The sequence below is a fragment of the Rhinoderma darwinii genome, chromosome 6 (assembly GCF_050947455.1).
Source record: "Rhinoderma darwinii isolate aRhiDar2 chromosome 6, aRhiDar2.hap1, whole genome shotgun sequence".
NCBI lineage: Eukaryota > Metazoa > Chordata > Amphibia > Anura > Rhinodermatidae > Rhinoderma > Rhinoderma darwinii.
In genome coordinates, this window is record NC_134692.1 from 120,842,866 (window position 1) to 120,865,631 (window position 22,766).

Consider the following 22,766-nt stretch of genomic DNA (forward strand, 5'->3'; position numbering starts at 1 on the left):
TTTCTAGGGGTATAGTTAGCATTTTGACGCCACAGTTTTTTTGCAGAATTTAGTGGAATTAGTCTGTGAAGATGAAAATCACCTATTTTTCTGTGGAAACATAGAATTTTTTCATTTTTACAAGGAATAAAGGAGAAAAAGCCACCCAACATTTGTAAAGCAATTTCTCCCGATTACAGCAATACCCCATATGTGGTCGTAAACTGATGTTTGGACCCACAGCAGGGCTCAGAAGGGAAGGAGCGCCTTTTGGATTTTGGAGCGCAGATTTTGCTGGATTGGTTTTCAGTGCCATGTCGGGTTTGCAACGCCCCGGAGGGACCAAAACAGTGGAAACCCCCCAAAAGTGACCCTATTTTGGAATCTACACCCCTCAAGGAATTTTTCTATGGGTATAGTGAGCATTTTGGCCCCTTATGATCTTTTTTAGAGCTTTTGGCGCTTTAAATTCTTTATTTATTACAGCGTTCACCGTGCGTAATAAATTAAGTTTTAATTTATTCTGCCGGTCGGTACGATTACGCCGATACCATATGTGTATAGTTTTTTTTAAGTTTTGCAGCGTTTGCACAATAAAATTACGTTTCTATAAAATAATTTATTTTCTGAGACACGCTATTCTGAGCCGTAACTTTTTTATTGTTTCATCAAAAAAGCTGTGGGAGGTCTTGTTTTTTGCAGGACGGGTTGTAGTTTTTATTGGTACCATTTTGGGGTAAATGCGACTTTTTGATCACTTTTTATTCTATATCTTGGGAGGGGTGGTGACCAAAAAATAGCGATGCTGACAGTTTTCCGTTTATTTTGTTCACCGTGCGGAAAAATGAACATTATAGTTTCATAGTTTGGGTCGTTACGAACACGGTGATACCAAATATGTGTACTTTTTTTTAACGTTTTCATTTTTTCCCTATAATAAATGACTTATTATAGGAAAACAAAACCTTTTATTTTTACACTTACATAAAACATTTTTATTAACTTTTTTTTACTTTTTACAATTTATATTTTTGTTTATTAACTTTTTTTCTACTTTTTACACTTTCTTTTTTGACCTGTAGCTCTGATCGCTGCTAGAATACATTACACTACATAGGTAGTGTAACGTATTCCAACTGTCAGTGTGACGTCACAGTCACTCTGACAGTTGGTCTACGAGGATCAGCAAAGGCTGATCCTCATAGGCTTCCATACATGGCAGAACCGGAGGCTGTTGCCTGGCCTCCGGATGCCATTACAAGCATCAGCAGCCCCCACGATTGCATGGGGGCTGCTGATGTGCTACAAACCCGCCACATGCGGAGATCGCAATCGAGCCCCGCATGTAACGGGTTAATTGCCGAAATCAGCGGTGATGAGACGCTGATCGGCAACACTGGAGTGTCAGCTGTCGGGGACAGCTGATCTCCAAGTTCCCGATGCACACCTTGTCGCCGACAGTGTGCATCGGGAACGACACAGTGACTTCCTGTCACTCTGACAGGAAGCCTATCAGGACCAGCCGAAGGTTGGTCCTGATGGGCTTCCGTCCATGGCAGACCCGGAAGCCATTGTTTGGCTTCTGTTTGCCATACTAACTATCGGCAGACCCCGCGATTTTGGACCGGGGTCTGCCGATATGCTAGAAACCCCTAAAATTCGGCGATTGCAACCGATCGCCGAATTTAAGGGGTTAATTCGCCGAAATCAGCGGCAAAGGACCGCTGGCCGGCAAGAGGGGAGTGTCAGCTGTCGGCGACAGCTGACCTCCCGGTTCCCGGTGCACACTGTCGCCGACAGTGTGCACCGGGAAAAACTCAGTAACTATACGTCCTCGTGCGGGAAGTAACCTCCCGCAACGACGGACAGTTACGTCCTCGTGCGGATAGGGGTTAACAGGAAAGGACAGCAGTTTGCATATGATGTCCTTAGGAGGTTCACCTTCTTTTGGTTGTGGACGGAGGGCCCTGTCGGCTCTTTCAATCTGTAGGTCTGGGAGTGAGTCAGGGCTGAGAACGAAGTCAAGGATTTTCTTAGTTATGGACATAGTTTCATGCGGAGGGAAGTTTTCTGGCATTCCCCTTATCCTTAGATTGTTTCGTCGCCCCCTGTTGTCTTGATCTTCCAGCTAAGTGTGAAGAGAATTTAGGTGGGTTTGACATGCCAGGAGAGCAGAAGAGGTAGCGTCTCCGTGGGTGAGAAGAGCAGTTTGGGTTTCTTCAAGTAGCTCGACTCTAGCCCCAATGTGTTGGACTTCCTGTTTAATATCGGCAAGTTCTCACATCACAGGTTGTAGGGCTTTCTCGATAAACTTTTGTAAGCCTTTAGAAGAAATGGAGATCATTGAGGTTGGGTCAGATGTCGCCTCCTCTTCCACATAACTCTTAGCGTCTGAAGTGTCATGTCAGTCGGTGGACACCAAGGTCCCTTTAGCGAAGGTGTAGACCGCTGGGGCCAGTGTCTTTTCAGGTATTTATCCATGTCAGGTTAGGATTTCTTCTGTTTGGGGGTAGCGGGAGGGTCTCCGTGCTTAGCCTGACCAATTTCCCCATATTGCTTTGTATATACGTCAGAGTGCTCCGGGAATGAAAAGTCTGAGTTGCAATCATATATGTTTAATAAAGTTTGGACGTGTATGTTGAAGTAGGAACAGCAGGAATGGGGTAGCTAGAAAAGTTTGTTGCGGGCAGTTTTCCTGAGGGAACGGTAATTGAGAGCAAGGCTAGACAGATGTGCAGCTGCAGCCGCGTATCAGAGAGGTTAGTTCACCGTCCAGGTGGTAAGAAAGCCGTGCAATGTAAGGATGCTTGCGTGGAAGGCCAGGCCCTTCTCTCGGTTGGCTCCAGGCAGGGAAAGACAGTCCAGCTCAGGGAGTGGGACAAGGTAGTGTATAAGAGGGGGGGTGGGCACATCAGGTTTCTGACAAACATTGCCCACTGAAAAGTTGCCAAGTCTATGTAGGGGCAGGACCGACAAGTCCCTTTGGAGCTTCCCCTAGCAGGTAGGGGGAATCTGGGTAAATGGGGTGTTTGCACTTACCCCAAGAAATGCAGACCCGGAGACAGTTCTCACTCCCGGGGGAGGGAGGGAGGGGGGGGGGGGTCGGCGTGTATGGAGGCCAGTCAGCTACGGATTTGGAATGAGGTGAGGCCACCTGTAGGGTGTTGAGGCCTATTAGCTGTTGTGGGAGGCTGCCACTATGGGCAGTACAATTAATCTGGCACTGTGGGGGACATTATGGGCACTACTTTGGATATTGGCAGTACTGTCTCGAGGGTGTAACCTGGAGGGTTTAGTTGTGGAAAGAGTATTCAAGGGCAGGTCTAACTTCTGAAAACTCTTTTTTTGTGGAAAGTCACATGCACCCATCGCCAGAGGTAGGCATCATTTTCCTTTTTTTTTTTACCTCTGCAACAGAAAGGCTATAATAATTTCTGATGTACCGAACATAACCACTAAACATGCACACAACCTTATTCTCATTAATTTCAATGAAGAATAGCCATGCAAAAGCAGCAACCTCTCCACTGAATAAAAGGGAAGAGAACTTATTTTGTTCATGATGACAACTGCAATACTACCACTTATCTTGAATGACAGACCACCTTTGACCCATAGGGTCAAAAATGAATAAGTATTGTGAATTATGACCCACTTCATCACACCCCTAAATAAATACAGACACCAAGACCAGATTTTGCAGACACTCACCCTCCCTCATTCCAGCAGTCCTCTCCCCTCTTGATGCTGCCACAGGCAACGTCCTGATGCCAGCTCCTTCGTCAGGATGTCTGTGGTGGCGCCCAGGAGTGAAGAAGTCTGCTGGAACGTGGAGCGGTGAGTATTTTGACAAGACGCAGGGCACCCGGTAGACTTGCCTGCTCTTCTGGGAGCTCTCCCCTTTTTCTGGGAGCCTCCTGGACAGTACTATATGCTCTTTTGTAAAAATTAAAATGTCATTGGTATTACAAAAACTGGCAGAATACATGATAAATATGATATGATCTTCACAATTTTTATTTTAATAGTTGTACAGAAAACGGCAGTAATTGCATTGATAAATCTCTGCAAAAATTGATTTTGTGAAATTACAAAAAATAATGTATTTACACTCAAGATTGGCAGCTGAATTTCTTTATTTTCAGCCTGAATTTATATGTCGTTGAGTAAAAAATCTGATTAGCAATTCAGAAGTACAAAAAACCTTTATGATTGCGGTTTGGGTCTACTCACATTGTTTGCTTGAGGTGCGGTCGGAAAACCCGAATTGGCCGCATCTAAAAATGCATTTGAAAACCGTATCTTACTTGGCTGAAAGTACATGTGGTTTTGCGATGTGTTTTGTTTTTTTTCGGTAGTGTAGTTGTTTTTGCGGTTGTCATGCGATTATATGAACTTTTAAAGACATTTCTGATATAATTCCTTTCAGTATGCAGGGTGCTAGGTTTTTCAAAGTGGTTTCTTATCAGAAAGTCCAACATGTGGCTTAGCCAGTAGTGTGGCATAGCCCATGAGTACAATAGGAGAAAAACTGCAGTTTACGAAACGAAAGTTGACCCAATTTCCCATTCTACCTTAATAGGCGGTTTTGTACCGCTATAGTCTTCATTTTTAAAAACTTCAAAGCCACATTTATCAATAGTGTTGTAAGAGCGTCACATTATAAAGGAGACGAGAGACATTTTATTAAAATGGCGCTTGCTATAAAATACCTGCGGTACAATTTACGACACATGCCACCTCATGGCTGTCATACATCAGTATTTTGCACCTAATAATAGTGAGTCAATTAGTGTGCAAATAAGTGATGCAAATCTTTTAAAAATATGGCGCACGTCATTTGACATTTTTCTAACATACATCGCACCATTTTTGATGCTGCATGCATTAAATAAATTTGATTTTTCCACTAGTAATTTTTTATTTTAAGGGCGAAAAAGAAAATGTCTTATGTCCTGGAGAGAAATGCCACGTTGGAGTAAAAATATGTCTTTGTACATTGCCACAAATATAAAGAATTTCGCTTTCATACACTTGCAAGTCAACATGTAATGACCGCCAGGGGGCGTGTAACTTGTCCCCTGAGGTAACGAGCTCCCGGGTGGACGCCCCTTGCCCGCGTTTTCCCCTATGACGTCATCCCCTCAGCGCGTCCCCGATCTCCGGGGCGCACCCAGCGCGTTCACTGCACGTTTCGAGGCGCGGCCGGTAGTGACGCGGGTAGCGCGCTTCCTGTATTTTATTATTGAGGTGGTGCAGGTTCGGGCTCTGGGTGGTGGCCGCAGCCTCCTTTTCCTCACGGTATCCTCCTCGTTCTCACATACACAGAGGCGCAGCCGGTGTCACCGAGACAGGAGTGTGCTCATCGGGAGACGGTCGTAGCCTCGTCCGGCCTTCTCGGCGCCGCCTTTTTATTTTCTCTTTTGCCTTTTTCCCGCTACCGGGAGCGTCGACGCGGAGCAGCCATGCAGGCCATTAAGTGTGTGGTGGTGGGAGACGGGTGAGTACTGCATCATGTCTCTAGTAGCCCCTATATAGGCGGCGCTGAAAGGGTTACTTGTCACCACCTTTCCTCACCCCACTCGTGTTACCCCGGCCTCAGGGTGTTGACCCCTGCTCCATCCCGTACACATAGCAGTGCTGGAGGGCGCAGTAACCTGGCACTGGATGATGACTTCGTGGCCTCCAGTCATCCGCCCACCTCTTGCAGGGCCGTCGGCCTAGAAATGTATGGAGCAGAGAGGCCCGCAGGGATGCACAGCTGGCGGGGGAGGAGGCAGACATCCTCCTTGTGTAGCTGTATAAAACCAGGACACTTACACATCTGTACGTAACACAATGATGCAGGAGCTGGCACAGATTGCTATGCAGGTGGCATCTTACATGACTATCATAGATTGCCCATTTACCTGGAGGGGTGTATCAGTGTGATCAATAATCAGCAGCTGGAAGGGGAATCCAAGTCTAGTCTAGAGACGTGAGGTCACATTGCTGCAGATCGCTGCTGCTTTCCACAATGAAAGGTCTCTATAGAGGGCATTACACCCGTGGGCACTATTTAAAGATTTGTTACTGAAAATCTCACACCGCATTGCCAGCAAAGGGCCATTCACATTAATGACTGTTTGCTTAAAGGGGATGTCTGGTTTTGGTAAAGTTAAGCTATACAATTTTCCAATATACTTTCAGAATTCCTTATGGTTTTCAAGAACTCTGCTTGCTGTTTGTTGTTCAGTAGGAATAGTTGTCGTTTACCTTCAGTGGCTACAATTCTGCCCTGGTAGTGATGGACACACAGGTGCGGGGATCGTTAGTTTGTGTATCCGAGTTCTGTCTTCTAACAATCCCCACACCTGTGTCCATCACATGACCATGGACAGAATTTTAACCATTGAAAGTAAACAATGACTATTCCTACTGAATAACTGCAAGCAGAGCTCTTGAAAACCATGAGACATTAATACAGAAAGTATATATTAAAAAATGTTAACTTTTATACAATACAATAGCATTAAATTGCTGAAACCGGACAACCTCTTTAATGTTTCCAGATAACAGAAAGCTCTGAGCAGCGCCAAAGGGATACCCGTAATGTACTGGGGCCCGGCTCGTCAATGTGACCTTTTACATATCATATATATGTTTTCCTTGACTGGATTTCCCCTATAGGGTAATGGGTTATGTGATGGAATTGTGTTATTAGCAGTAGATATAGCTGGAATGGTTGCCTAGTAGGATAATTCAAAGCCATAAAGTGCAGCTTGTATGGAGAAATCTTCGGGGCTGGCGGACTGTAGTGACTGGTATCTGTCAGGTTCCCTTTTACAAGAGATATGCCATCTGTGGCACCTGCAGGACTTTGATGGGAATTTTGATTCGGTTGGAATGGTTCCCTTTTGTACAAGTAGCGATTGCTATGATACTATGAGGGACTATCTATATGGTAAGGAGGCTCTAAGGCTGGGTTCACACTAAGTTTTATGGCGAGTTTTTCTGATGCGTAAACCATGCCGCAAAACGCACCAGAAAACTACCAAGAATGCCTCCCATTGATTTCCCATTGAGCGTAAAAACCGTCTCGCGGGAAAAATTGACATGCCCTATATTTGGGCATTTACGCCTCTGACCTCCCATTGACATCAATGGGAGGCAGAGAAAGCGTATTTCGCGGCGCTCAGTGCACGTGGAAATTGGCTAATCTGCCTCAAAATTCCAAACTGAATTTTAAGGCAGATTTTCCGCCTGCAAAAAACTGTGTGAACACAGCCTAAATCAGTGCCAATAACGATCATTGGCTTAGTCCTGAAGTGCCACAGGCCCAACATTTTATGAATCGGTGGGTGTCACAGGGCGCAGATCCCCTCTGATGTTTCAGTGATACATCATTATCTCTAAATTAACAATTTCCTATTTGTCAAGGTTGGACAAATCCAATCATCCAACGCACCAAGAAATTTCTTACCAATGCTCAACAACATGGTGTTTTTTATTTTATTCAGGTTTATGGAGACCCTTAGCCGACCGTTAAAAAATAAAATCTAGCTGTAGTTTACAGTACGTCGTCTATCCCTGGGAGTTTGTTGCCTAGTGAAAAGAAACCGTATAGGAATGCTACTGCTTGTGATGTGATGTATAGTCCGTGTCTGTATCCTGCACATCCCTCTGCGTCATGTCTATGGATGACTGTAACACAGCAGATCATCAATGCTGCTGTGGTGACGACAAGATCTGGGAATCTGCCCTGTCATTCAGATTATACATTGGCCGTGTAGGATAATGTCATTGGTTAATAGCAATTGACTGAGAATTTAACAGTGCATTTATTCGATCAAACCGAAAAACACTGACCTGTAATTCCACACACAGACTGTGGTCATGAGAGGCACTGTCTCTAGTAGAAGGTAGGCTTCGTTCACATATCCGTTCAGGCTCTATTCTGACATTGCGTCGGAGGTTTCCGTCAGAATGGAGCCCTGACTGACACAACGAAAACCATAGGTTTCCGTTGCCATTGATTTCAATGACGATAGATCCGGTGCCAATGGTGTCCGTTTGTCACCGTTGTGTAAGGGTTCTGTCGTTTTGACGGAATGAATAGTGCAGTCGACTACGCCATTAATTCAGTGAAAACGACAGAATCCTTTTTACAAATGGAAACCATTGGCACTGGATCTGGCACCATTGAAATCAACGATGATGGACACCTTAGTTTCCGTTTGTGTCAGTCAGGGCTCTATTCTGACGGAAACCTCAGACGGAACATCCGAATAGAGCCCGAAGGGATATGTGAACGAAGCCGCAGCTATATTTTTCAAAGGGGTACACGAAGCTGAGATAGTATTTGTTTGGCTAATGCTTTTAGCTGTGAATATTAGTGACATGGAGGCAATAAAGTGGTCAGCGATGGTTCTCTTCTGGGTCAGGGAGCTTAAAATAGATTTTATATTTTACACCCAGTAGAGATACTTTAGTATTAGGATATGTATCGTTAGTCAGTGGTTTAAAGGCATTTCACATTCCAATATAAACTGTGCTGAATACCGGCATTACCCTGTTCAGGTGTGCTGTGTCTCGCTGTAGTTATATAAGGTGCATGAACCTGGATGACAGGAAGCTCCTCGTTCTCAGTATAGTAGGCTACACAGGTCATAATTCATAAATGTGAGGTAAAGCTCATTTGAGTCATTATTAGTAATCTAAGGCAGTGCAGGCATGTCATATACAAATCTGCATAGGTATGTGTTTGTGGCTGAGTTCACACGGGGTGGATACGCTGCTTAAAAGCCCTGTACACCACTGGGAATTCCGGGCGAAAAACCGCAACATTAACTGGACTGCTAGCTGGCCGGCCTAATAGGATAACGTTTCATCACAGAAGACTGCTGCAGCCTGTGATTGGCTGCAGCGGCGGTCACATGGGATGAAGCTTCATACCAGGAGGCTGGCCTGGAGGAAGAAACAGACTTCTGGATAAGTATAAGATTTTTTATTTTCTTTGAGTTGCGTTTTCTGCAGCAGAATCGCTGCCAACACGCTGCAAAAAAAAAGAAAAAGCAACAACTGCTATTTGTTGCGAGTTTAGCCTCCTGCAACAATTAAGCAGAGTTTACACAAATACAATTGACCTGCTGCCGAATAAAATTCTACACCGCAGGTCAAGTTCCGAGCGTTTTTCCCGCTCAGTATTTACGCAGTGTGTGGATGAGATTTGTTCTAGCTCATCCACTCTGCTGCTACTGTAGTTGCTGTGGGTTTTCCGTAACAGATTATGTAGCAGAAAATCTGCAGTATTTGCGCAACCTGTGAACTGACTCTCTTATGTACAGGCAGGGAAGAGTATTAGTAGCCAGTGGGGCGATTTATGGGTAAACTGGATCCACTGAGCATAGTGATCAATCAAATAACTGATATCTAATCTGCACTGGGATCCTATTGGTTGCTATTGGCAACTGCTTTAATTTTCACTTGCACATGTTTTATGCTTCTCTTCCACAGTATCTGATAAAGTTGCTAATCTTTATGGTCTTGTCAGTAAGGCCTCATGCCCACTTCAGTTATTTTCTTCAGGGTGCTATCTGTTTCTTTTCAGCGGATAGCACCCTGACACATTCATTTCTATGGGGCCATGCACACTTCTGTTGTTTTAACGGAACCGTGTGACCGTTCCGACAAAAATAGGAAAGGTTCTACTCCTGTCCGTTATTGACGGAACAGTCTCGGTCATTTCATTCATTCGGTCCGTTGAAATAAGACTGCATGCGGAAGTCATCAATGTGCGGTCCATGTTTCAGAGCCATCGTTAGTGGCCGTGCGACCTACAACGGAAGTGTGCATGGGGCCTTAGGCTACATTCACACGAGCGTGACAGATTTACGGGTGTAAATCTGTTCCGTGTCTGTTGCATTATTGCATCTGCTTTGTGAGTGGCATGTGTGTTTTATGCACTCGCAAAGCGCATAATTTATTTCAATAGAATTGATGCGCAAATAACACACAGCACACGGCTGTGCATTCGTGTGTTGTGCGTGATTTTCACCCACTGACTGTCTTCAATGGGTGTGTAGGTGTGTGAAAAACGCACCAATATAGGACATGCAGTGAGTTTCACGCAACGGACACACGCTGAGAACTCCTGCCTGTGTGAACGGCCCCATTGAAATGAATGGGTCAGTGTGCCTTGCGTGATTTTCACACATCGCACACGGACGAGTTTTACGTTAGTTTTAACGGCCCTAAGGGTATATTCACACAGAGTTGTTGCTGTTTGCCAGTCAGAAAAAATCTTCCTCAAAACTCGAAAATTTGAGACAGGTTTTGAAATACAAGCATTAATTTAGCAAAAACAGGTTGTTTTTTTGGCGCTCATCCCGACGTAGTTTCCAGGTCAAAATCCGCTGTGTGACCGGAGTATGCAAATTAAAAACTGATGCCTGTAATAGTTCAATATATAATGACCAGGGACTGCTGTAATAAATGTCACCTTTCAATTTTAGAGTTTTCAACTAAACTTAGTATTTAGTGGTTGTCCCATTTTCCTTGTATAGCACAAGGTGACTTCGGTCACACGTAACAATATTTGAGCGGTGGTCTAGAGGTGCAGCGTGTGCTTCCAGTTCACACTAATAGCGCTTTTAGTTGATCAGGACAGATCAAAAAAGTCATAGGACGCCAGAGGTATAAGTCCCCGATCTTTACATTACGACCCATACTACTACCACCAATGTTTGTCTATGGAGGTTGCATGCCTGTGTGCTTGATTTTATGCATTTGTTTGCAATTGGTGTAGGGTATAGGTGTCCATATACTTTTGTCCATTCACATGTTGCGGTGCGGTTAGAACTGCATAAAAAAAACATGTGTTTTTACCGCAATTTAAGTTTTTCAATGCGACTGGTAAAAAAAGAAACAAAAAACCATCGCATTGAATGCACTAAATCGCTGCGAAATCACACGTTGTTTTCGGATACTGTTGATGCGGTTCTAAACACTCCTCAACCGCAAAGTGTGAATGAACTCTTCCCACGGGGCAGATACAATGCGTAAATATCACACAGCATGACCTTGAACCTGCAGTACGTTCCGTCCGAAAAATCGTTCCAAGTTGTGGTGCAATATTTCGAACAGATTATCCGCTGCAGAAGAAAGCCGTTCATGCTTACCCCCTCCATCCTGACGTCCGCTCCGGCCTCCCCGGATGACGCTGCAGCCGTCACATGGGATGCAACGTCATCCCAGGAGCCCGGACTGCAGGAAGGAGGACGTTCTGGTTAAGCATGAATTTTTTTAGCGTAATCGCTGCGAGTACGCCGCAAAAGTCGCAAAACTTGGCTTTCTGTTGCAGGTTTTGCATTCCCATTGAATTCAATGGGGAAAACCCGTGAGGGAAAATCAACAATAACGCAGCATAAACTGACATGCTGTGGAATTAAATTCCATACCGCAAGTAAATTTTATTAACTTGGGCATGGCATGAGATTTACTAAATCGCATCCGCTTTGCTGCTACTGTAAATGCTGCGGAATATTAGTGCGGAAGTTCCTCAGCGTTTACGCCACGTGTGAACCCGGCCTTATTGTGTACTAAAAAGTAGTTCTAGAACCACAAAACTTAGTTTCCTATATTTTATATTCTAATCCTTCTTCGTCACATTAGTCAAATGTCTGCACTGAGATGGGAAATGGGCTGTTCATACGAAATGTCTAATGTTTATAGGGGGGCTGTACGTTGTGGAGGATGTTTATCACTTTTAGGCCCAGTTCACACGAGTCTTTTGACGTGGAAATTTTCTCTAAACCGCCTCCCATAGATTTCAATGGGAGCCTTTTTTGCCACGGCGGCCCCCCACCCCAATTATAAAAAATAAAAATAAAACATGCTATTTCTTGCTGCTGTTCCACCTCTAACCTCTCATTGAAAACAAGGGGAGGCAGAGAAAGCGTTTTTTGCCTGCAGCGCTCAATAGCCAAAAACGCTGTGTGAACTGACACGAAGTGTTATCCAGCCGTATGTGTTAGAGTAATATATATTTTGTTGTAAGCGTTTAAAATCAACAAATATAGATTATGGTCACTTCTTCAATATCTCATCAGAATTTTTTTTGTTATATTCCAGTGCGGTTGGTAAAACTTGTTTGCTGATCAGTTACACAACAAATGCGTTCCCAGGAGAATACATCCCAACTGTGTAAGTAAAATCGTGAACATTCATTTGTTTGTTCTGTATTTGTTCAGAATATATTGCATCCCTCTCGAATGCAGAGAACTAGATGTTTAATCAATAATTACTGGTCACTGCTAAACGATTGCATAAGTTAATGTTTCCAACCAGTGACCCTCCTGTTGTGAAACCACAATTCCCAGCATGCCATGTCAGCTGAAATTTGTTAAAGCATGGTGGAAGCTGTCGTCTTACAATAGTTGGAGAGCCACTAGTTGGAGAGCATTGCTGGAAACTTTGGAAGCACTGTATGCATAAATTGGTTTGCGTCGGTAGTAAGATTTTAACTTTGGACTTTTTTCTTATTTATCCATATTTAGATTTGACAACTATTCTGCCAATGTAATGGTGGATGGAAAACCAGTTAATCTGGGATTGTGGGATACTGCTGGACAAGAAGATTACGATAGATTGCGTCCGTTATCTTATCCACAGACGGTAAATATCAGTTACTTTTCTTGAAGACCCAGTTATTGGATGTTGTGGCGCTAGTACAGTGTTGTATGGTTCTAGAGTTTTTCTTTTCCTATCAGATGCTTTCACTCCTTTTTAGCGCTGCGAGTTTCTTCCTGTGTGCTGCGCTTGTATGAGTGTAAAGCTTGCCTTTTTTGAACTTGTGATGCGATCAGTTCCTTGAATACATTGATCAGAAGTGGTTGAAGGTATTAGCAATTTTGCACGAACTGTTAATGTTTGGCAGAACATTTTGAGCTTTGCATGCCAGTATTGTTTGCCAGTCATGCGTTTAGCTTGGAATAACAATAAGGATAGCTCAGACTTGTGCATTTTATCCGTTTGTAGCCAGTCAGCCTGTAAAATCCTCTGAGGCTGTGCCTAAATCACTTATTAGGATAAAAAAAAAAATAAGATCAACTCCTGAAAAATTTGTAATCTCCATAAAATAAGAATTGTGGATCACCTTTCATCAGAAGTCTGTTTTGTGCTGTTCCTCTATTATTCCTCCTAGAAATAAATTTGCCACTGGCTGTTGGCATTTCACTTGTCATTGGGGCGGTTTTCTACGTACCTACCCTCTTCATATATAATAGAATAACAGAGCATGACACCGTTATAAGTAATGTTTTTCGGCAGAATTCTTGTTTCATGTGAAGTACCGTATTTTTCGGACTATAAGACGCAGTTTTTAGCAAGAATAAATCTTATAGCCCGCAGTCAAGGGACCCGGCATCGCCGGGCGCCGTGACCGCTTCATTACTTAACCCCTTCCCGACCCATGGTGTACCGGCACATCATGGAGCTGGAGGGGGATGATGTATGGAGCGGGCACACGCGCTGAGCCTACTCCATACACTGCAGGTGTCAGCTTCTGACACGCTGCTATAATGGCCAGGAACAGCAATTTTGCTATTCCTGGCAGTTTAAAGGGCTTGTGCCATAAAACAAATGTATCCCCTATCCACAGGATGGGGGATACATGTGATCGATAAGGAGAACGGGGACCGAAAGTTACCAAGAGCGCTGCCTGAGAAGCTGTGACTTCTGTGTCCGGCAGCTTCATGGATATTAATGGGATTCTTCTGCGCATGCGCGAGCAGCTCTCCATTGATCTCTATGGAGCTGTGGAACAGATAAGCCGGACACAGAACCCGGATGTCCAGGCTTCTCATGTAGCGCTTAAGGTGCCTTTCGGTCCCCTGTTCTCCTTATCGCTGGAACCCCCAACAATCTCACAAGTAGCCCCTATCCTGTGGATAGGGGATAAATGTGTTTTATGGCAAACCCCTTCAGTTAAATGCTGTGGTCAATAGCGACACTGGTATTTATAGGGGTTTTTCTATGAAGGACATTTATGACATATCCACAGGATTTGTCATAAATGTAAGATAGATGCGGGTCACACCTCTGGGACCCGCACCGATCTCTAGAGCGGGGCCCTCTAAACCCGGTTCTAGCTTTCTGTGCTCTCCCGGACACTTGACTGCATGTGGAGTTACTGAAACAGCGTAACTTGCGGAGCTATGCTGTTTCCGTAATTCCCATAGAACTGAACAGTAGTTATGGAAGCAGCGTAGCTCGCATGCTACGCTGCTTCCGTAACTGTCATTCACTACTATGGGAGTTATGGAAACCGCATAGCTCAGCGAGTTATGCTGTTTCAGTAACTCCACATGTAGCCAAGTGGCCGCTTTCAGAAGTGTAAAAAAAAAAAAAATAAGTTAAAAAAAAAAACAAACCTTTTCCCATTTTTCCCCAAGCACAATGTAAAAAATAAAATAATTTGGTATCGCTACACGCTGGTGTCCGTAAAAGTCAGATCTATTACAATATACCATTATTTAACTTGCACGGTGAGTTTAGAAATTTAAAACCGCAAAATAGTTTTTTGGTCAACATAGTGCTTGAAATTAATGAAATAAAATAAAAAAAAAGTGATCAAAAAAATCATGTGTCAATAAAACTACAGCTCGTCTCGCAAAAAGTAAGCCCTCACACCGCTCAATCGATTAAAAAAAATATAAAAAATTGTTGGCGCTCAGAATTTGGTGAATAAATTATTTTTTAACAAATAATTTTTTCCCTATTCTCTGTCTAAAACCTGGGTGCGTCTTATAGTCCGAAAAATACGGTATTTATTACTCACATGTACCCCTCTGAGGCAGATTTCTGTATGGGGTGTCTATTGGGATCAATAGGAGTCTTACAAATTAGTCCCCCTTAGGGTAGTAACAGGCAGATACATTTTTCATTTATTTTATTTTTTTATTGGGGATGGGGGGCAGTGGGAATGTTACCCTGTACAAAGAAATTGAACACTGAGCTTTTTACCAGCAGGATTGATAATGCTCAAACACTAATGCTGCTGATTTTTATCAACTTCAACACAAAGCGCATCCACACCCACCCGCAAATATGTCCAAACCAATGTAGAATTGCTGTTGAATGATTGATCTTGGTATATTTTATAATATCCATTTACTGTGTGTGTAGATAGAGATATTATTTGTTTATTTTTAATACTCTGGTTTAACAATGTGGAAGCCTACATCTAATTTTCTGCAGCTTTTTTTTTTTTCTCTCCTTTTCTTTCTGCATTTGCGTTAAGTAAAAAGCAGAGTTTACCGCTTCCATCTGTCTTATTTTCGCTTGGTCTTCAGTTTTGTGTAAGGGGCCAATTTAAGATTGTATGAGTGAAGCGCTAAACTCTGCTTTTGAATCTAAATATTTTTTGTTAGGCTTTAAGCCCGAGCCCCAAAGCTTCCAATGTTTCGGTGAGTTAATTAAAACCTTCAGCTAATGGAGTGGTCTGCAAATTCTCTCTGTTTATGCCCCTTCTGTCGGTGTAGGCTGCAATTTGTGGAACATGTCGCCTTGCTTGCAGAAAACAATTAATGCTTATGTCCCTTTTGATCTACAATCTAAACCACCCTGACTGGGAAAATAAAGAGGAAGAATTAATTTTGTTTTCATGTTCTCCTTCTGGTTTTAATGTGGTTTGCACTTCGCTGATTGTAAATTTGGAGCACACTTTTTTACCTTTCAAAATTAGCTTTTCCGATCTTTTTAAAATCTTATGTTCATTGAAAAATGTTAACATTTCTTTCCCTTGTTTTGTAGGACGTATTTCTAATTTGCTTTTCGCTTGTGAGCCCGGCTTCCTTTGAAAATGTCCGTGCTAAGGTAAACACGCGTTTCCACTGGGGGTTTGCTACAGTCGCAGGAATGTTGGGATGTTTATACGCTGTGCGTTTTTGTTCTGGGGGTGAGCAGTTCAGAGTCTGGTGAAATGAATCCACGTCAATGAGGCACTGACCTAAATAGGGGTATGCTGGAGCCATGGGCTTTAGTGTTTGGACTGGCGGCCAGCAGTGAGTCCTGACTTATGTCATGGTGTTAATGTTAAGCTGCTTCATTGTTTAGCAGGCAGCCTGTGTGCTTATTAGTGTAGACATGACACCGAGCTCTACATGACCCTACTGATGATGCAGATTCTTATTTTATTTGCCTTGTTTTTCTTTCGTAGTGGTACCCAGAAGTCCGACACCATTGTCCTAACACTCCCATTATCCTTGTGGGTACAAAACTTGATCTGAGAGACGATAAAGACACAATCGAGAAGCTGAAAGAGAAGAAGCTTACACCTATTACCTATCCTCAGGGACTTGCCATGGCAAAAGAGATTGGTATGCAAATGCTGCTACTCTCTTAAAGGCTATGTACAACTTTGCACTGAATTTTTATTTCCTTGATCATTTGCTTCCTAAATTAAGCAACTTTAATAGTCCTACCATTTTGTTGCTGTAGAGTCTACGACATCCATACATGGCTGGCTGTGCTGCTGTTTCTGTCCTAGATCCGACTACTCACTGCTCCTATCTGCTCGTTGCTGACTTCATTATCTGCTTTATTCCTTTCTCCTCTCACGGCAGTGTTGGAGATACCAGCAAGGAGGGTGGAGGAGGTTGTACCCACCAGAGCATGCAGTATTGGATTGTAGAGAGAGGAAAGCACTCACGGCAGAGTATTCAGGGAGTGAGGAGATCACGCGGGTTGTAGTGCATCAGAGTAGAGAGGGGCAGGAGAACACACACCAGGAGGGGGAATTGCACATTCTGTCAGTATTTGTTTCTATATTAGGATAAAGCAGTACAGGTATGAAGCTGTGCTGATACCAGAAAGTTAATGAAGACCTCATCCGGGGCGCACAAACCTCAGACCCAGCATGCATTACTGGAAGGGCCACTCGCACAGGAGAAAAGTCTGAAATTAAGAGCGTATTAGGGAGTCTCAAAATAAATGAAGGAATGGAGATTTAAGCCTAAAGATATGTTCACATGCTGTGTTTTGGGGTGTGAACGCCCGAGAAACCGGTAGCTGAACGCCTACAAACAACTGCCCATTGAATTCCATGGGAAAAACGATCTTTCGCTCTGGTGGGGCGGTTTTAAAACGGCGACTAAAAACGCCCTGTAAAAAAAGTAGCATGTCACTTCTTGAGCAGATTTTCATTGTCAATAGAAAAACCGCTCCAAAAACGCCTGTAAAAAAAAAAAAATTTTCAGCTTCAAAAAGGCTCTGAATCAGAGGTGGTTTTCTCTGAAAACCGCTCTGTAATTTTCAGCCATTTTTAATTGAACGTGTGAACGTTTTTAAATTCAGGTAACCCAAAAGTATATGGAAAAAAATGTGTTCTGGATGGGAAAAGCAGGCTCTCCATCAATGTAGGTTAGTGACTTATTATAGAAAAACTCCAGCAGGGGAATACAAAGGCTCTTACGCATTAAAACAGTCCATGTTGTCCACAGCGATCAGTCAGATCACTTATTTCATTTCCAGCACTGCCCTGGTTGCTATGGAGAATACTGCCTAATTTTAGTACTGCAGTTTCCATGCATGGGGGGGGGGGGGCATCCATTTCTCTCGTTATGTGCATGACAACAGAGAATCTGCACAAGAATGTGTCAATCTGGTGTTACCTGCTGGCTACATTATGAGTAAATGGGAAAATCTTGAAAGAGGAAAAAAAGCTTTTGTTAATATCCTTGTGAAACTTTCCTGTCAGACGGTCCTCTCTATTTACTAGGCTTTGGGGATATTGTATCCGTGCGGTCCAAGGCCTTGTTCAAACAACCTTTTGTTTTTTTCCATGCGGATTCCGATACTTTTTCAGCGTCTGAATCCTAGTGTAAATTTTTTTTTTTGTTCCGCCCCCCCCCCCCTCTCACCATGCTGTTCATCAATGCTGGAAAAAAATATATAGCCTCCTGATCTATCTAGGTGCCATATCTGTCCAAAAACACCGTTTTTGTTTTGTGTGCTTAAAGGTTTTGACTTTTAATGTTAACATTTAGTTTGCTGTTTTTTGTTTTTTTATTTATTTATTTTTAAAAAAACCTGCTGAAAAGCAGCCTAAGGGTACGAACACACAGCGTGTTCAGGGCTGATACGCTGCATCAAGCTGCGCAGCTTATCCGCCCTGAACACCACAGGGAATGCTGTCTGAAAATTCACACCAGACAGCATGTGGTTTTCCGGGATTTCCGCTGCATAAAGCAGTGCCGGAAAATAGAAAAAAAGTTCATACTAACCCCCTCCCTTTTCTCTGTGCGTAGTCCGGCGGCCTCCTTGGATTACGTTGAAGGCCATGTGACTGCTGCAGCGGTGACATGGGATGAAACGTAACCCCACGAGGCAGGACTGGAGAGGAAGCAGAGAACTCTGGGTAAATAACTTTTTTTTTTTATTTTTTTTCCTTACTTGCAAATTTTGCAGCGGAATCACTTCGTTGTGGGTTTTAGCACCCCATTGAATTCAACTGGGAAAACCTGCAACAGAAGAGCTGCGATTCCGCAGCATTAATTGACATGCTGCGGCTGAAGAAACTGCACCGTGGGTCAATTTCTGTGCATTTTTTTTTTCTGGGGATTTTTTTTCTTCTGCTGTGTGGGAAAGTTGAAATCTCACTCACTGCTTCTATTGTACTACGCTGTGGATTTTCAGCAATCAATCTGTTGTGGAAAATCTGCAGTTTACGCTATGTGTTCCTACCCGAAAAATCCGCGTTTAAAATCAGCCTGGAAAACACGCTGATTTTGGAAGGAAGATTCTGCTTTTGACACTTTTACCCCTTAATCTTATACCATGTGAACGTTCCCTAAAATACCCTAGCAAATAGTGTTGGGTTTTGTGGTGGTTTTGCCTCGCTCTATGCTTATAGATCACCTGACATCACAGGCTCTGTCACATGACTGATGCACTTTAATATGATTAGGACTGTGGTATTTAATGTTGTGTGGCACCTTATAATTCATAGGCTGTTCCTACTCTGGTATACGTTCTGCAAGGTGATATGACAGATATCAATATAAAATGTCTTGAGGAAATGAAAAAAGGCAGTGACTTCTTTGTTATCTGTTCCCAGCGTCAATAGACTCATTCAGTAAGATTGCTCAGAAATCGACCACATCCTTCTCTTGTTAGAGGGAGATTGTGGTCATTCATTAACATGCACTGATCCTTCTAACAAGTAGGGATTGTCCAAAGTGGACAAACTCTCAGAGTATTGTATCTGGCCGTATGGTTTGTGGTAGGATTGAGTTTGTTAAATTGGGTAAAAGGTGGCTTTGCTGCCTCTGGTAACAAACTGTGCTTGAATTGTGGACTGTAGTTGCCAGGGGCAATTGTCTAACTATATTGACTTGAAGCCCAATGTATAGAACAGTCCTGGTATAATAGTGATTGCTGGATAATATGGTCTCTATTCCAGACTTTGGCAAGTTTGGCCATACTTTTATCCTGCATCTTTGATATAACAGCGGTGTTGGTCCCAGATAAGGATAAAGCTGCTTAAAGGAACATTTTCCTCTTCTACTCTGGGATCTGTTCCTGCTTTGTATAATATAATCCCTGTAGAACAATCAACAATTTTGTCTTTCTTCCAACAGGTGCAGTGAAATACTTGGAATGCTCAGCACTTACACAGAGAGGACTGAAGACTGTGTTTGATGAAGCAATACGAGCAGTTCTCTGCCCACCCCCAGTGAAGAAGAGGAAGAGAAAATGTCTGCTTTTGTAATCCTTGCACTCCTCATCCTACCCCAGTCCTAGACGCCAACAATGCCAACTCCCCCAGCCCTATTTGTAATAATTCATTCTCTGCCTATAATCTTGAATCTACAAATACTACGTTCATTTCCTCGTGTGACATGCATCTTTTCCAGATTCTACTATATACCTTCCTAAATGATAGAATAATCTATTTAGCCTTATTTTCCTCCTGAAAACGGTTTTCCTTTTGCTTCCACTAATTAAATGTTGCCAAAATTGCCCATCCAACCCGGTTGCATATTTTGTGCTACAAACATGAGCCATTAAAACTCTTATTATAAAGATATGACTTTTTACTCAGATATGACTTCTGACTTTAAAAAGAAATGAACTGTAGCTAGACAAGTTGATACTGTTCATATATTTGCCAGAAGGCGAGGGCCTAACTGCGTATATTAAAACACTTTATTAATAATCACTGTATTGCATTGTAAATCTAAATGGTTATTTAGGAATGTTAGAGAAATTATGTATCTTTTTACTGCTTGGGTTACAAATAAAGTTTTGGTTAAAGGGTATTAATCTGCTCTTTTGGACAAAAAAAAAACTATTAAGACCGCAATGTAAAATAGGTTTCAGGGTTTTAATAGTAAACATAAGCAACAGTATTTAAAGGTAACACTACAGCTTTGAAACTAGGTTAAAAAAAAAATGACGTGTTATGGATGCAGTCGGAAAGGTTACTATAGGGTGAGTGTTTCACCAGCTGACAACCCCCCCCTTCCCAATTTCATAGGGCATTTGATCTTCCATCTTGCTCTAGGTGGGCAGAGCACGTATATAACAAGGAGTGCACAATGGTATTCCATGTTAGATTGTAGCACTTCGCTGGTTGCCACCCGGCCAGTGCAGTGCAGGGGCGTCCTTACAGTATAGAACAGTCATTCCCACAGATTCTGAGATGTACATGCTTTCCATAGTGGCTTGCGCATAAAATAACTTGTATTCTAATATCTAATTATTGTATCTTTTTTGTAGTTTATAAAAGTTATACCTAATACTGACTACTTCCATGTTATTTTGCTTAAAGTTGTGTGCGTAATACTTTTCTTATAACACTAGATGTACAATTCATGTGAAACTGCTAAACCAGTGTAGACCTTGTTGTTTTGGCGACTGAGGTGGCCATACAGATGCAGTAACTACTAATTCTTCTTATTGTCATCCTTCTTTTTTACGTTGTAAATTTAGCATTGCCTTAAATCGGTTCTGCTCTCTGGGGTCTGTGAGGTTTTAATTATAGGGCGAGTATTACTGACATGCTGCACATCCCTAACCAAACCCAATTACAAACGGCAAATGACGCAACCTTTCTACAACACGAACAAAATCAAAGCGCATTTCCGAATGTTGCAAAAGCGAAAAGGATAAAAAAAAAATTGTGAACAGTGTTTTTACATCGATCTTTTGCTAATGCAAATTAGTGTTTTACATGCATGTTTGAATTAATAAATCCTTAAACTACAAAAACTGGTGTACCGCTTTTTAATTAATTTTGTATGGTGTTATGTTTGATACTTGGCGTATTCAATAATTGCGTGCACTTGTCTGATACCTTTCATGTGTAGGTGGAAAGTGACCTTCATTATTGATGTAATTTTAGTAGGGGGAATAGCAGACCCTAGGTCCTCATGCACACAGCCATATTACGGGTGTGTTCTTAGCGCCTACTTTCCTGGCTTTATATGGTGAGCGTGAGGTTGTGTTTAGTTTATTTACTTTTCTCATGAATGCCATAATATAGACACTGTCCTAGAAGCATTGCTTCTATGGGAGAGTATGGGGCATCATTGAGGCACCAAACAGCGACCCCGTGCCTACAGGTCTGTAATACAAAGCCAAAGGTCTTTGCATGCCAAGTACATGGGCCCTTTAAGTACATTGTGCGAAGACACCAGGAACAAGCTGAGCAAGTGTTTAAAGGGACACTAAATCTAAAGTTATCCCATTTCCTTTAACTGCAGTTGGTTGCAATGTGTTCCCTTTTGGCAAGGTTCACACTCTGTTTTGGGGCAGTTCTTGTGGAGGTTGTTTGAGTTTGCCAATCAGGGACATTTATGGCCTATCCACAGAATGTGCCATAAATGTAAGATGTGGGTCCCACCTATCTCCAGAATGGGGCCCCCTAAACTCTGCTGCCTCCTAGGCCACTTCATAATTTCCAACCATGTAATGAGGAAAATAGCGCAGCTCGTTGAGCTACACTGTTAACGTAACTCTCATAAAAGGGAATGGCTGTTACGGAAGCGGTGTAGTACGCAAGCGATGCGGTATTCGTAATTCCTGACCATATCAGGAAGTTGCCGGGAGGCAGCAAGAGCCGTGAAAGGTAGAACGGGGTTTAGGGGGCCCCGTTCTAGAGATCGGTGTGTCCCAGAGGTGGCATCCGTGTATATCTGACATAAATGACATCCTCTGGGTATGCCATAAATGTCCCTGATGAGAGAAGAGAACCCCTTTAAGCTAGCTTAGTGGTCTGTTTTTTTTGGTTGTTTTTTAAATGCAGAAAGTATTAAAGGGGTTAATCTCTTTGAGAAAAATCTGGCTGCTTTTCTTAAGCAATGCCTCACCTGTCTACAGTTTGTATATGTATTGTGCTATTCACTTCAATGTAGCTGAGCTGTAAGAAAGACGCATGGACCGGTGTGGTGCGGTTTCTGACAAGCAGCTCGGTCTTCGTGCTTCAGATCTGAGACTTGCTGTCCCCAAAAAATGTCTTCCTCTTCACTGGGCAATATTCTGGCAATTCAGCATTGACTGGTATCAATAATTCCTCGTAATGCAGCAGTCATGCTCTAAACAAAAGTGGAACTGGACAAAATCAAGTTTTATGTATAATATATTTTTTCTCTTTTATAATTTCTGGAAACTTGGCTTGCGTTACCCGGAATCTGATTCCCACATTCTGTTACTCGCCGGCAATCTGGATGATAAGCAGATGTTCTCTCCAGTAACAAGACATAACTAGAATGGAATTCCAGAGTGTTCTGTAAATGTTCCAGGAG

General features: G+C 42.8%; 1 protein-coding gene across 1 annotated transcript; it reads left to right on the plus strand.

Annotated features, from left to right (window-relative positions):
* The first annotated feature begins 5,155 nt into the window (after positions 1 to 5,155).
* On the plus strand, positions 5,156 to 21,231 carry RAC1 (Rac family small GTPase 1). The gene is made up of 6 exons (XM_075830203.1): positions 5,156 to 5,479; positions 12,091 to 12,162; positions 12,516 to 12,633; positions 15,772 to 15,834; positions 16,178 to 16,337; positions 19,599 to 21,231. The coding sequence occupies exons 1-6, from the start codon at positions 5,445 to 5,447 to the stop codon at positions 19,727 to 19,729; spliced, it is 579 nt and encodes a 192-aa protein (XP_075686318.1). The 5' UTR covers positions 5,156 to 5,444; the 3' UTR covers positions 19,730 to 21,231.
* Positions 21,232 to 22,766: the final 1,535 nt, after the last annotated feature.